At 38.4% G+C, this 15,960-nt stretch overlaps 1 protein-coding gene across 3 annotated transcripts; it reads left to right on the top strand.

Annotated features, from left to right (window-relative positions):
• Positions 1–937: 937 nt before the first annotated feature.
• On the top strand, positions 938–15,960 carry ERCC5 (ERCC excision repair 5, endonuclease). 3 transcript variants are annotated; one of them, XM_030271683.4, is made up of 16 exons: positions 938–1,076; positions 1,316–1,433; positions 2,050–2,225; positions 2,732–2,847; positions 2,941–3,033; positions 3,774–3,834; positions 4,750–4,893; positions 5,715–5,922; positions 6,185–7,282; positions 7,657–7,889; positions 8,262–8,381; positions 9,899–10,112; positions 11,889–12,033; positions 12,862–13,062; positions 13,920–14,004; positions 15,312–15,958. In XM_030271683.4, the coding sequence occupies exons 2-16, from the start codon at positions 1,346–1,348 to the stop codon at positions 15,858–15,860; spliced, it is 3,531 nt and encodes a 1,176-aa protein (XP_030127543.4). In that variant the 5' UTR covers positions 938–1,076; positions 1,316–1,345; the 3' UTR covers positions 15,861–15,958.

Here is a 15,960-nt window from a genome sequence, read left to right on the forward strand (position 1 = left end):
TACTGGCTGTTCTGCTTAAGTAGATGGTTTTAAGTAAATTGGGATGAAATTCTGGTTTTACAGTTATTTTGTTCTTGGGTTGGAGACTGTCACACTTTATCCACAGAGTATGTAGTATAGGGATTCTTCTATTATTAGCAGGAGCCAAGTTCATGTCCTTGGGGTTGTGCTGCAGGGAGCTTTCCCTAGGGATTTCCGGATGGTGGGATGCCTGCAGTGGGGGGCACTGGGACTGTGGTTGAGGCAGAACAGGGAGAGCACAGGCTGCAGGGGAAATCATGTTTGGGAGTGGGAAAAATAGGACTACTTTTGGTCTGCATTGTGGGATTTTGTTCTAGGACAGGAGACTTTTCATTCTCCAACCAGAGAAGGGGAATAGAGCTGGTAAAGGCTCTGGAGCACGAGTCCTGCGAGGAGCAGCTGAGAGAGCTGGGGTTATTTAGCCTGGAGCAGAGGAGGCTCAGGAGTGACATCGCTCTGAACCACCTGAAAGGAGGGTGTGTAACCAGGTTGGGGGCGGCCTCTTCTCCCAGGTAACAAGTGACAGGATGAGAGGAAATGGCCTCAAGCTGCACCAGGTGAGATTTAGGCGGGACATAAGGGAATTTCTTCACAGAAAGGGTGATCAGATAGATGCTGGGACTGCCCAGTGAGCTGATGCAGTTATCGCTCCGGAGTGTTTAGACTGGACGTGGCACTTAGATCACGGTCCAGTCGACAAAGGGACGTTCGGTCACGGGTTTGACTCGATGGCCTCGGAGAACTTTCCCAACATAACTGATTCTGTCTTTCTCTGCTGTTAGGTACTAGGCTCTCTTCCAGGCAGCCGCGGAGCCTAGCTGCCTCAGCTGCCGGAGCTGAAGAGGCGATGGGAGCCGCCTGCCCCGGTGTGAGGGGCGGGCTGTGGGCGGTGGCTCCCGGGCCGGGCCCTGCGCCGGCCCCACCCCGCGCACGGCGATTCCCGGCGGCCCTCGGGGCCGCGCCGGGCGGGGCTGCGCTCCGAGCGCCGGGAGGCCGCGGGCGGCCGGGCCTTGTCTCTGCCGCGTCCCTGCGCCGGGATCCGCTCCCCGCCGCAGGTCCGGCATCGCCACCCCTGCCCGCCGCTGTCCCTGCCGCGTCCCTGCCCGCTGTCCCTGCGCCGGGATCCGCTCCCCGCCGCAGGTCCGGCATCGCCACCCCTGCCCGCCGCTGTCCCGGCCCGCTGTCCCGGCCCGCTGACCCGGCCCGAGCGGCTGCTTCGTTATTTCCGTTTGAATTAATAAAGCAGTTACGGGCCGCATAATCTTTGGGTTATTCCTTCTTCTCTGCCTTATAGATTGTCTCTCAAAGCAGCTAAGGAAGGACAATGGGAGTTCAAGGACTTTGGAAGCTGCTTGAATGCACCGGGAGACCCATAAACCCAGAAACGCTGGAAGGGAAAATTCTTGCTGTTGGTATCCTTTAAAAGTAAAGCTGGGTAATCGAAATTGCAAGGGTGATTGTTTTAACTATTTCCCTTATTTACAAGAGATGTTATTGTTATTATTATTGCATTTAAATTGCATTTAAATTGCATTTTGGTAAGTAGAAGGTTTGCTTTACAATTGTAAAATACTAAGCTCTTTTATTTTCATTGCTTAAAAAATAGACTCTTTTTAACAGGTTCCTTATACAAGTGTTGGACTATAGAATTTTACACTTTATAAATAAATGTGCTGCTCTCCATAGGGCTACAAGATGGAGAAGTTTTATGCTTGTGCATCAGCTTTCCTGTCCTGTATACTTGATTAAATGCTAGGAAGATGTGGAAGGAAGTTACCCGTCATTTACCTGTAACAATAACTGGGGAGGTATTTGCTGTACTTTTGCTTCCACTTTATTTTTTGTGCAATAGGGACAATGATTTATTCTTCTTCCAAGCTCATAGCTATTTGGATATTCTCGGTTTTGGTGAGACAAACTTGGAGCCATGGGCAACAGCCACTCAGTCAAATCTGTGCACTTTATAGGGACTCCTAATATGGTATATGTGTAAAAGAGCACACTTTTTCCTCTCAATGGTTCTTTAAGATATCAGTATTTGGTTGAACCAAGCAATAAAGGGAGCCAGAGATCGTGGTGGTATTTCTGTACGGAATGCTCACCTCCTCACTCTGTTTCATCGACTCTGCAAGTTACTGTTTTTCCGGATTCGACCAGTCTTTGTTTTTGATGGAGAGGCACCTCTTCTGAAGAGACAAACCTTGGTAAGTACCTTTGCGAGTTACTGCAATGTAAAAGAGGCTGTATGTCTGCTGATGATAAGCAGCCATTTTCAATTTCCTTTCTGTTGTTCTGCTTACGTTTCTGAGCTGTAGGGATGGAGGATTGAAGTCCACTGCTCTGCAGGTGTCCTTTGCAGTCCCAGCCTGAGTTAGCTCCTGGAGCATGCAGCAGCTCTTTAATCTAGGCAGGTTTGATTTGCACTGGAGCCAGGTTGCAGAGAAGTGGATGCAGAGAAGCCTGGCTTGTATTCCAGAATGGACCTGAATGCAGCTTTGCAGGCATTTATACCCAGAAGCTGAAAGCTGCTTCTGAGTCCCACAGAGGAAATGGACATAGATTTAGAGGCTCTGAAGGCTCTGTCCCTCTTGGTGTAGAATGAGTTAGGAGTAGCTCATAGGCTCAGCACATAGAATTTTAATAGGGATTCACTGGATGTGCATCTTCAGCATCCAGCAAAATCTTGTTGGTGTTAATCTTATTTTCATAGGCAAAGCGAAGACAAAGAAAGGAAATTGCAATCAATAATTCCAGGAAAACTGCAGAGAAACTCTTGAAAACACTTTTGAAGAGACATGTTATCAAAACTGCTATTACAGGCAAAAGGCAAGAATAAAAATAATTTTTCAGTTGTTTATAAGTAACAGTAAGTCTTTCTGAAGCTGTTAATTGCTGGTGTTTTTTTTTTTTTTCCCTAAGCAATGAAGCTTTGCCCAGTATTACACAAGTTCGAAGAGAAGGAATTGATGATATGTATGTATTGCCTGCTTTAGAGGATGAAGAGAAGAATAGGTAGGTAGAATTAAGAAAAATAGCTTAAACGGTTTTTAATAAACTTGGGTGGAAGTATAAACCTATGAGACACTGTAATATATATAAAGTATAGTTCTTTAATTTATATTTTATTTCAGTTTCTTTTTGGGTATAGAAGCCTCCTAGTTATTTATGGGAAAGTAACAGAAGTTTTCAGCCCACAAATTCATTTTCTACACTGGATTCCTGTATAAGGATGAAAGTTCTACCTCAGTCTCTATGGCCATGTCCATACAACTAAATGGGACTGATCAAGCTTGGGTGTGGCAGGTTGATTCTGTTTTGTGTTGGCATGTTCAGCAGAGGCAGGCTTTGTCTGTACTTGTCACACCTGTGTCATCTTCTTAAATAACACTAAGTGAGAATGTGATGCTGCCCTGCAGGTTATTCTGTGCACATCTGTACTTTTATATACCTCAAATGCTGACCAAGTAAGAACTGTGTCATGATCTAAACAGCAGCAGTTGTCTCCATCTGGTTTTAACTGACATGAGTTTGCCTTCTTACTTTCTGTTCAGATCTTTACAACTTGTGTGCATATTTATATATATATGTACATATATATATATGTATCTAAATATATATATGTGTATGTGTTTGATGCTGCAAATTTTTATGCTTGACCAGTGAAGGCATGACTAATGTATTTTTGCTTAAAATAGAAACTCTGTTTTCCTCGGTAAATATCTGCACATTTGTTTTCTCTTTGTGATTTTTAGCTCAGAGGAGGAGGAAGAAAAAGAATGGCAAATGAGAATGAGCCAAAAACAGATGTTGCAAGTAAGTGCAACCTAGTTGCCTTGTTACTGTGGTCAATCGTCTCATTCATTTGCTGTGCTTAAAAGACAAACAAAAAGCTTAGAAAATCCAATTATTTGGAGACACAAGTCTTATTATAGCATTACTTATAAGAAAACAAGTTAATTTTCAGTACTCCAAGAATTCCTGTTAGTGAGGAAATATTAATATGATTTCTCCCCTAGAATACAGCAGAACAGAAAAGCCTTGTGGTAGCCTTTCTTTTTCGTTTTACTACTTCCTTTGAACATATGGAGAAGACATTGCTTTTTGTAACAATGTAGGAGAAATGCATGCATTTGTGCATGTGTATGTACATAAATAAAAGCATATTTAACAAAATTCCTGTGCTTCTCCAAATGTGAACTGAAGTTGAAGCACTTAAGTCCTTGTGTTTTCACAGATAAATTGTGTATTTGCTTCTGATCTGCTGATCTGATTGGAAGAGGAAAAGAGAAATGCATAACCTAAGAAGAAGACTAATAAATATTAAAATTATCTCTGCTTACGTCAATAGCAAAAAAAAAAAGAAACACTCTTGGGAAGATTGTTTATCTTTGAAGCAGTTCTCATTCAGGAAGAGAACCTCTTTAGAAGGACAAAATCTGAGTAGTTGAGGCTATATGACCTGGTTCTGTGTTTTATACTAAATATCTTTTTGTAAAAAGAACAAAACCAAGTTTTTCTGTATAGTGTACATCAATAATGAGGTACTTAGCATTATTTTATTACATAGCGGTTACTTTCTTTTTCTTGTTTTCATTATGTGGGAAGTAGTAACAAAGTTCTTGAGGGGTTGGGTTTTTTTTTGTCTTGCTTGGAACAATGTTCTAAATATTTAATTATTTTTGTTCTGCTCTAATATAAAATATGTATTCTTGTTTTCCATTGTTATAGGAACAATTATGTGAAAATCCTTATTCTGTAGATATTGAATCAGAAGATTTCCACAAGCTGCCTCCAGAAATAAAACATGAGATCTTGACTGATATTAAAGAACTTACAAAGCGAAGAAGAACATTATTTGAAGCAATGCCAGAGGTAATATTTAAAATAGCTTTCAAGGCATTGGAATGGAGCTATTGCCATTAATGCAAATGAATAAAGAGTACTACATCTGGAAAACTTTACACCCTGGACTGTTTAATAAGAGATGTTACCGAGGGGAAAAAAATCCTATGAGATAATGACTCTTCACAGCCTTATCTCTTGATTTCCACCAAAATTAGCAGAGCTAATTCATTTTGGCAAAAATGTTAAAAATTGTGCTGTGTTTCATGTCTCATCAGCATTATGTCAAAGACTGCATAACGTGCTACTTGTGTGGATGATCCTGGCAGGATGAACACAGCTTGGATTCCAAACCCTGAGGTTGTTAGAGGAGCTGGCAGCTGGGAAAAGACTTTTGTAACTTAGGCAGATGTGTTGAAGGTGTTCAGATATGAATGGGGAATCCTATAGTGCCACTTCTACACTGAGGTTTTGAAAGTACAATATACATCAGATTAAATTACTGTTTATGTCCAAGTGTAACCTAAGAACCATAATTTTAAAATGATCCACATGTGGATTCACTTTTAATTGCTTTTCTTTTTAAGAATGGGATGAGCTCCGATAGCCAAAATTAAGATGTTCTCTGGCACTGAGAACTACTGATACCTTTCAGAATCATTGTATGTTGCCAGGATAGTATTTCTGTTGCTTGCGAGTGCAGCAACCAGTGAGAGACAAATGTTAGCTGCTTAAAGGAACACCTGAAAGAATTCCCACACTCTTCCAGAATGTGGGAAATTAAGTTGCTTAAAAGGGGTGTTTTATTTCAATTGATTTGTTTGTTTTGTTTTTTGTTTTGTTTTTTTGAGGACTCCAATGACTTTTCCCAATACCAGCTTAGGGGTTTGCTTAAAAAAAGCAACCTCAATCGGTGCATAGAAAATGTACAAAAAGAAATGAGTCAACAGCATTCGGGTGAAATCCAAACACAATATGAAAATGAAGGTGGTTTTGTGAAAGAAGTGGAATCAAGGAGGGTGGTCTCTGAAGAGACTTCTCACTATATTCTGATAAAGGGTATGTTGGGTCTTAATTTTGTAAAACCTGTTGTTTGGAGTGTGCACACTTAAACCCGGCAGTTTAAAGACAAACCTGAATGTTGTATATTGGTGCACATAGCCAGTACTTTATATGAAATGTGCTTTACTGTTATACTTCATTAACTGTGATCTGTAAACCTGCAGAAAAATGGTTTAATAATCTTTATATAATGATGTTCATTATGTAAAATGGAATGTTTTTATAAAGCAGTATTTTTCCACACAAAACTTACTTTCAGGTATTCAAGCAAAAGAGGCTATGAGTAGAGAGTTGGAAACTACTGCAGGACCCTCATCAAAAATGCATGAATTGACTAAATTAAATAAAATCAATGAATCTCCTGCTAAGGCAAAGCAGGAAGATGACAATGTAGTGGCAGCACCGCCCTCTCCTCGGACTTTGCTTGCTATCCAGGCAGCCATGATGGAAAGCAGCTCAGAAGAAGAACTGGATGCAGGACAATTGAACATGGATCAATTTGTGTCAGAGGAAGGCAGTGTGTCTCCGAGAACACTGCGGGCAATTCAGCAAGCTCTGAGTGAAGATGATAAAGGGGAGGAAGTTGCTACTGCTACAACTGATGGAGTGCTGTTAGAAAGACCAGAAGGGAAGGATTTTCTGCTTACTAGCTCAGATAAGGAAGAGCAGATTCCTGAAGTTAAGGAAGCTACAATTCATTCATCAATCCAAGTGACTATGCAAGATACTAAATTTAAACAGAAGACTCAGGAGTTGGAAAAAAGTGATACTACACCCAAAGACACTGGTATATTCAGAGATGAAAATTATTCTGCTATTGAAAATACTAGAAAAGGGAAAGAAGATATAGACAAAGAAGAAAATTATTCAGAAAATCATATTGCACCCAAGGACACCAGTATATCCATAGCTGAAACTTATATTGACAATACTATAAAAGAAGATGTAGACGAGGAAAGAAATGATTCCAAAAATCATATTTCATCAAATTATACCAGTATATCCAGAGCTGAAAATTATTCTTATATTAACAATGCTAGAAAAAATAAAGAAGACTTTGACAAAGAAAAAAATTGTTCTAAAATGGACTTAAAGTCTCTGGGAGATAAGAATATGAATTTGTGTTTGCAGAAGCCAAGCTGTTCCCCTGTGCAAACTAGTATAGATGCTTTGATTCACACTGAGACAACAGACCTTTCTAAAAATGAGGAAAACTTGAAAATTTCTGAAAACACACAGGAAGTAATTTCACAAACAAAGGAGAATCTATCTGAGGATACTAGATTTTTTCAAGAAGCAGGAGATACTGAGGTGGAAAGAGAAAGGGTGTCACAGTCCGAAGACAGTGATTCTGATGGTATGTGCTTTTTGATTGTGTAAAAGGATAAGAAAATAGAACAGTATTGTATTTGTAGTCAGCTGAAGGTAACCTTTTTCTTAGTCAGCAATCCTTAAAAATGCATCCACTCCCACATATATAGGAGGCAGGAAGAAAATTTGAGCTGTGTTTTTTCCATCTGGTGTCACACTTTATCATTGAAGCCTGAGTATAGAATATGGCAAATCAGGAAAGCATGTTGTGTACATTGAATTTAACTGGTGTTATTAACCAGTCAGCCACTTGGTTTATGTAATTTCACAATCCTTATATATATCTGCTGCATATAGGAAAAATAAAAAAAACACTCCACAAGTTAAAAATGTGTACAAGTCTCTGTTTTCCTTTGATAGGAAGTTTCATTGAAGTGGATGCTGAGGTCAGTAATGATGCTGAGTTTCCTACTAAATATGATGAAGAAATGAGTGATGAATCGACACGTGCAGAAGTGGAGACAGACAGACCTGATGTTTTCACACTGGACTTGCTGAAAGAATCTGATGAGGTGCAGTTGGGAAACACTCAGAATGTTGAAAGAGATGCTGATGGTAAAGCTGCAGTGGATGAGTGGCAAGACATCAGTTTGGTAACTCATTGTTTCTTGTTTTGAGCTTGTAATGAAGTGATTTGTCTCCAAATAGTTGAGGAAAACTCTTGATCAGCTTCTTACTGTTTCATTGCTTTCTCACATAGCTGTCTAATTGTATGGGAACTGATTTTTCTTTAAAGGTGGTTAATTATAAGCTCCCTAAAATCAGAGGAAAACTTTAAGGTAAGTTCATGACTCGACCATCTCTGGTCTTACAGCTTGCTGCATTAGAGAAGCTGTAACAGCTTCCTAGTGTGAATTAATGGAACATGTGCTACTAGAATAATTGTAGTTGGAGACTTTGTGCTTTGCTTTCCTAACTGTACCTGAATTGTTGAAATAATAAAAAACTTTGATTTATATTTTCAGGAGGAACTAGAAGAATTAGAAAAGGACCTTTCTGCTGAACAGAATACACTTCAGTCTCAAAAACAGCAGCAGGAGCGTGTTGCTGCTTCTGTAACAGGACAGATGTTCTTGGAAAGCCAGGTAGTATTTGTTGAGTAATTTTGATTTGTTTCCTTCCTCTATCCCAGTCATTTACTCAAAAGTTGTTAGTAATTTTTTTTAGTTGTAGGTCACCTTTTTCCCCTCTTAGGAGCTTGTTTTCTTCAGTTTGCTTGTTTTAAAATATTGGAAGTGTTGAGATAATCTTGAATTCCAACTATTTTAAGTAAGTGTAATAACATTATAAAATAATAATGAAGTTATGGATAAATCAGTATATCTTTTAAGCACCAACTTTTAAAGGTTGGGCCAGTTTGATCTTGGCTTGTTTTTGTGAAAGATGCAAAATAAACAAAAAATATTAGGAAGCTATGTACAGCAGCAAAGAATTGATGCAGTCTGTGTGTCAGGTAAACTGTGATTTCCCCTAGGGATTAAAAGGTTAAAAAATTACAAGAAGTCTGTGTAGTTTATGCCCTGAGTAAGCAATTTGAAGGAATCTCACCAGTAATGATTGAATGAGCCTGTTACTTCTGTGTCAGTGTTTCAAGGTTTAATACAATGTGTTTGGGTTAACAAACCCAGTAACAGTAACACAGTAGACTAGTGATAGTGTCTGTGATGTAATAAACTTATTCTAACAAATTAATTCTGAGAAATATGTAAAAGTGGGGTTTTTTTTTTTCTTAATGGGACAGTTTAGGCAGTTTTAAAATTATACTTAGGCTTGGTTAAATATTTGCATGTACTTGTTTCTTCGGTTGATTTTTTTTAAAGGCCAGTAGATTGCTTTTGTAGTATTATGTGCCATGTAATCATAGGCACACCATTATAGTTGTGCCTATGATTACATAGGCACAACTTTTGATCTGTGCTTTTATTCTTAATTACAGTAAAGATTTAGTCTTGAGACTGATTCTATCAAGCCTCAAAAGCCATCTGGTGAAGAACATAATCCAGGCCCATGTAATTAGCACAAGCCTCTAAACCTAGTGCGTGTGGGATATTTAACTGAGGTTGTGTAATATATGCCATAAAAGCAAAAATGCATCAAAATAGAGGCATATCAAAACAATATCCAGGGAACAATTAGTCTTCCCACTGTTGTTTCTTGCTTGATATGAATGTTTTTCATATGCTTGCATACTCCTTTCTTAGAGGAAGCGGTGACCAAATTTATTTTTAGATATGTTTTATTTTTACCTTTTATATTTTACCTGCATCTTTGTTTCACTGAGCCCACATAATTGTAATGCATGGAGTTTTCTCCTTGCTGTGCAAAACAATCCTTAAGTATGCTTGTGTATTTAAGATGGCAAGTTCTCAAACTGTGTGGTAAAAGTGTGCTCAAGTAGTGCTTGACTTATATGGCACTGTCTGCTTGAGAGGAGTTGAGTGGGGACTCCCCCTTGACTTAACTGAGCTTGGCACTTTTTACCAGAGTTTAAGGTTTGTTGTCAGATATTAAATAACTCCCAAGTGTGAATCTAGCACTTCTGAGTCAAGCAGAAGTGTATTAGAAACGAACTCTTTAGATGAATTTTCCTTCCATCCTCCAGGAGCTCCTCCGTCTGTTTGGCATTCCATATATCGAAGCTCCGACAGAGGCTGAGGCACAGTGTGCCATATTGGACCTTACTGATCAGACCTCTGGGACAATCACCGATGACAGTGATGTTTGGTTGTTTGGTGGACGACATGTTTATAAAAATTTCTTCAGTCAGAACAAATACATAGAATATTATCAGTATGTTGACTTTCAGAACGAGCTAGGTAAGCCTCAGGTATTGATTTGTTAAACACAAGTCTTTCTCACCCTGTCAACTGTCTCTTTGTATTTTCTACAGAATTTTGTGTCTCTTATTCAATGTCTGTTCTTTGGAGAGTCTCTAAAGACATTCAGTTAGGCTACTGTTTTACTGCCAGATTACCCCCCTGAATTTGCAGACTACCTGCATTTGATATACTGATTTAGTGTAATGATCATCAGGGTTGGATATATGAACTATTATACCCGTTTCTGGGTAAATTTTAGCGTGGCTTTTCTGATGTGGTGGGAAAATGATATTCTTATGTCATCAGATTTTTAGTCTTCTGGAAATAGAAGTTAGTTTTGGACATACTCAGATGTAATATATTAAAAGTGGATCTGGAATATGTGTAAAACATTTATCATATAGTTGACACTGAAAGATTTTTTTCTTCTATCTGATTGCTTTTGAGCTAGTCTAATTAAATTGTTGTCAATTTTGTTGAACGACTAAGCTTCAGTGTTCACATAAGGTATTAGGCAAAATATGAGCCAATTTAAACTTGTTGTTATGTCTTGAGCAGAACTCTTTTAAAATCAGTTTTGACATTTTCAATTTGAGAGGCTACAGACTTTGAAATAGTGGTATGTAAAACTTCATAATCTTTTTATGTGGTGAAAAATGTAGCTTTGGTTTCTTCCAGCAAATTGAATGAAATAATTTTTCCCTACTTAAATATCTTTCCATAGCTTAATTGGAAAGGATTGCTGTAAAAGCATGTCTGTGATTTTTAACTGGTTTTAATGTGATAAGCCAAATATTTGTTTATTAATTGGGAAAAAATAGTCATCATCAGTCTTTATGTCATATTCCTTTGCAGTCTTGTGCTTCTCCTTTCCCACGCATTGCAGAAATTCTTCTGTCTGAACAGCTGATGAATATAGTGACTAGCATGATAATGGTCTTGCTTTGTGAGTTTAGACTCACGTCACTTCTTTTCTGCATGGAATTAAAAAAAAAATTTCAAATCCAAACTCTTGAAGCTGGTCAATAAAAATCAGTTTGGTTTCCTCAGACCTTATAGCCTTCTTTCTGGCTGTTTCACAGGCTCTTCTGGTCTACTTGGTAACTGTACCAGCACAGAGCAAAAGGCTCCCACTTGAGGAACACTTCTAGGAAGCAGAGGCATTGGTATTATGGATTAGAATTCAAACAGAATGTTGTTGTTTGATTCTGGCATTACTCAATTCAGGTCAGCATTAGATGAAATCAGAATAGTAACTGCATGTAATAAATGTAAAAAAAAAAATCTTGTAACAGCCCCAAATTTTGAAATTACAAAATCAAAGAATTACTTAGGTTGGAAAAATAGCTCTGAGAAAAAAAAGGAACTCTGAGATCATCAAGTCCAGTGTTTATCTGATCACCACCTTGTCAACTAGACCATGGCACTGAGTACTACATCCAGTTATTTCTTGAAGACTTCAGGGATGGTGACTCCACCACCTCACTGCACAGTCCATTCAAATGTTTACAATAATTTCGATGAAAGAAATTCCTCCTGATGTCCATTGTAACATTTTAATTTTCGCAGGATATATTTGCCAAAGTAGCACATTATTAGTGCTGGAGCTAGCAGGAGTATATTGATACTGCTCCAGAATAAAACATAGGAAATTCTGATGTTGAATTAAATATAATTTTATGGAGTTAATGCCTTTGTGTTCCTTTGCCTTTCTGATAATATTTTTTATTTTGTAAGATAATAAATGCTGAATCTATACACTTTCTTTTTCAGGGTTGGATAGAAGCAAGCTAATTAATTTGGCATACTTGCTTGGAAGTGACTACACTGAGGGCATCCCAAATGTTGGCTTTGTAACAGCAATGGAGATTTTAAATGAATTTCCTGGGCATGGCTTGGAACCTCTCTTAAAATTTGCGTATGCTTCATTATAATTTGCTTTTTTGTATTTCCATATTATAATTATTAGTAAATATGCTTTTCAGATGCTTAAGCATGCAGCAAAATGTAATGCCATCACTGATTAATGGGACCATCATTAATGGGACTAAGTAGGCTGTAAAACATGACTCCATTATATCACTATTTGGAATGAGAGTTAGATAAGGTGACAAGTTGATATAGCAATCACAGTGAGACAAATAAAGACAGCAGAACAGCTGTAGAATTGTGCATCTGCCTCAGAGTTTATTGGAGAGCTGGATCCATAGTGGAGCAGAGATTCATTCTCCCTGGGTTGGTGAGAGGTTGCTGTAATTTTCTCATAGAGAAAGGGGATTGAGGAATGGATGACCTGGAAGGAGTCAGGCAGGTAGGGTGTGGGCAAGAACAAGATTTGAAGAGGGCTAAGGCAGCTGTACTGGCAATAGCAAGGATGGTTAGAAGTCCTTTTTTTTTTTTCCTTTCTTTTCCTTGCATATTAAAAAACCTCTGGCAATAATCATTGTGTGTGGAACATCCTCTGCAAGTGAGGCTAACATTGGGGCCTTCTGTTTAGCAGCTTATGGGGAATCCAGGTGGTATTTGCCACTTTGGCTTATAGTAGCTACATTTAATGTGTATGTTTTGTCTTTTCTGCTTTTAAGATTTTTTTGTCCCTTTGGCTTTCTTTCATTTGGACATTTTCTACATCATCTCTTGTAGTAATTGCAGTAAGGAGACTAAGACTATTGAAATTAGCATGGTGGCTCTTGATATTTCAAATTTTATTTTATGAGGCAAATTAATAATTTTCTCTGTTTTTCAGTGAGTGGTGGAATGAGGCTCAGAAGAATAAGAAAGTGATGCCTAATCCACATGACACCAAAGTCAAGAAGAAACTGCGGGAGCTACAGCTTTATTCAGGTTTCCCAAATCCAGCAGTGGCAGAAGCATACCTGAAACCTGTGGTGGATGAGTCAAGGGGTTCGTTTACCTGGGGAAAGCCTGATGTAGAGCAGATCAGAGAATATCCTTTTGATGTTAGGTGAAAGTACTCAAAGTTCATGAGTCAGTAATGGAGTGTCAAGCTTTTAGCATCTCTCTGTTGTGAAGGGCCCCAAGCCCTATCTGCATGTGCTCCCCTAAAATGATACCAGCTCTGGAATAGAAAGGAATGCAGCCATGTATGTGTGGCAGTCAGGGCTGCTCTGCCCTCCTGAGAGAGTGGACTGTCTCACTTTGCATGCAAAGAGAATCTTATAGCTGAACTGACTAATTTGCTGAGATACTATATTTCTGTAACTGTACTGTGCCTGTTTCTGCTCTTGAGGTGGGATTGCTTGTGCACTCCCTCTGTATGTTTGCCTTTTCCACAAATAAATCTTGAAGTCTAGACAGAAATGGTGTCTCAACATGCACTTTATCCGTAATTATTCCCTGCATTTCTTCCAATAATGTCTACTTTTTGCTTCAGTTGCAGTCTGAGCTGCAGCAAACTATTGAAAAGTACGTGGCAATAAATGCAGAGCTAATAGTGTTTTAAACAGTAAATGAAACTTCAGTAGGTACAAGTGTAAAAATAAGGTTTATTTACAGGCATTTTGTGTTATGGCAATACCATTTAACCAAAATGAGTTTTGTCTTCACTGAGACATGCTTTTGGAAATGCTGATCTTAGAGAAAAATTCTGCAATTAATGGAGATGCAGCAGTGTGATTGTGATATGTTGTTTTAACCAAGAGTCTTTTGTCTGATTTTGTAGTAGAAAAAGCTTTGAAGTGGAGCAATTTTTCTTCAGACATTGTTTACTTCAGGAAGTTTCATTTTATGTGTTTACAAAATACCAGTAGCAGCCATTTTGTGAAGTTCCTTAACTTTCTGCACATTCTGCAAGGATCACTTTGGCTGGACTAGGACGAAGATAGATGGAATCCTTTTGCCTGTGATGAAACAACTGAACTTGCAGCAGGTGAAAATCTAGCTATAGTTTAAGGGTAACTGGAAAATTGTGAGAGAAGCATTTTAAAAAGAACAGCAAGGCTTTGAAGTAAAATATCTTTCTCAGAAGCTGGGCTTTGGGTTTTAATCATTTTATGTATTCTTTTTTTAAGTCACTAAGCTTGCTTCTCTAGACTTCATTTATGTATGATTTGAGTGTGCTTTGAGGGATTCTGCATAATTTCTGACATTGGTTTCAAGTTTCCTTACCTATCAAGCACCTATCTTAAGTCCAGGCTGCTGTTTTTTCTGGACATGGTCAAGCTACAGGTACCTCAAGCAACTTCAGTACTTCTAGAAGACAGTGTTCCATAAACACTTTATAAAGTATATATAAAAGTGCCCCTGAGATTTTGGGGAGTGATACTGCCCATTTGATACTATACCCATTCTTTGACCATGATTGCAGACTGAACTGTTGAGCCTATTAATAATACTACTCTCATTTCCAAGAAAATGTTCTGTCAGCTCTGTTAATGCTTGAAAGTGAATGGTGATGCCCACTTGGTAGCTGTCAAAGTAGGTTGGAAAATTGATCCCCAGTGTGAGATTCATTTTTCCTTTTGCCGTACACAAGATAGATGCATTGTCTAAATCAGTGTTCTAGGTTCTCTGTATCACTGAGGGGAGTGAAAGCTCCGTAGTTATATACATACTCGTTCAGATTGACTGAAATATCCTTTGGAAGAGTCTGTCTCAGACAATGTTAGGGAAAAAGTAGAGGACTGGCTTGACCTATACAAAAAGCCTAGCTGTGGTTGAAGAGCACAAATCCACGCTGTGTGAGGACTCTTAGTTCTACTTTCAGTCTTTATACTGTAGCAGTATGAGGTGCAATGAACTGGAGTCAAATGCCTGCATGTTCTTGCACTTGGAGGCACAAATGCAAAGTGCACTTACAGCATTTACTTGGTAAACATTCTGCTTTCACAGCTGGAAGCTAAGGATGTGTTTGTAAGGACATACTTAAGAGCACTACAAAGATTCTCTATATTAGGGTTGACAATAGCAACATATGTCTAATCACCAGCAGTGCAATATTTATGAAATCTCACTGTGAGTTTGCTAATTATGAATTTCTGTAAAGGTTCTTGTTGCCTAATTTATTATAAAGTATGGGCATTACTATAATGATACATTTTATTGTTCACATCTGTGTGCATATGTATTAATTTCATTACTTCTTTGTCCTGCCTTAGTTTCAGGTGCTTTATAATATAGCTAAAAACTGAATTCCCACAAAAACATTCAACGGTGTTTCTCTTTTATTTTTGCTAGACTCAGCTTCGAATTGATTCATTCTTCAGACTAGAACAGCATGAGAAACAAGCTATTAAAAGCCAGAGACTGCTCAGAGCTGTGACTTGTCTGAAGAGAAAGGAAAAGGAAGCAGACAATGAAATTCAGGAGGCCTCAGCTGTCACAGAGATGAAACTTAAACAGCCCATTAAAAGGAAAGGAGAAGGTACCACAGGTGACACAAATCAAGCTGCAGCAACAAAACAGAGTGGAAAGAGAAGAAAACATTCCAATTCCAGAAAAGAATTTTTATATGGAGGTGGCTTTGTTGGAAATTTGAATCTTTCAGAAACTTCTAGTGACTCCTCAGTGGAGGAATCCAAAGGTAGAGATTTAGGCAAGAGCAAAAGGAGGAAAAACACGTCTGCAACAGAGACAGCAGACCATAAAGAGAAAAAAGGGTGCAGTAGCTCAAGTGATGAGGATGAAGACCTGGGAAATGTAGTTATGGTGACTGCCAAACCTGTGTTTGAAGGCAGAAAAAAGAAATCACGAAGCAAGAGAGGAATAAGAAAGAAAATGTCTTAAATAAAATAATTACTTTAAAAGACTGATTTTTGTGACTTGAGCTTTGTAAATATTCTAATGAATTATATTTAAAATATAATAAATAATCCTTATTTGTACT

The sequence above is a fragment of the Taeniopygia guttata genome, chromosome 1 (genome assembly GCF_048771995.1).
Source record: "Taeniopygia guttata chromosome 1, bTaeGut7.mat, whole genome shotgun sequence".
In the NCBI taxonomy this organism is placed as follows: Eukaryota; Metazoa; Chordata; class Aves; order Passeriformes; family Estrildidae; genus Taeniopygia; species Taeniopygia guttata.

Bases quoted from the DNA above. Each gene is read 5' to 3' on its own strand.
- ERCC5 (XM_030271683.4), top strand. From the start codon at position 1,346: ATGGGAGTTCAAGGACTTTGGAAGCTGCTTGAATGCACCGGGAGACCC. The intron at 2,226-2,731 runs GTAAGTACCTTT...TTATTTTCATAG, and splicing joins TTCTGAAGAGACAAACCTTG to GCAAAGCGAAGACAAAGAAA. The intron at 12,034-12,861 runs GTATGCTTCATT...TCTGTTTTTCAG, and splicing joins GAACCTCTCTTAAAATTTGC to TGAGTGGTGGAATGAGGCTC.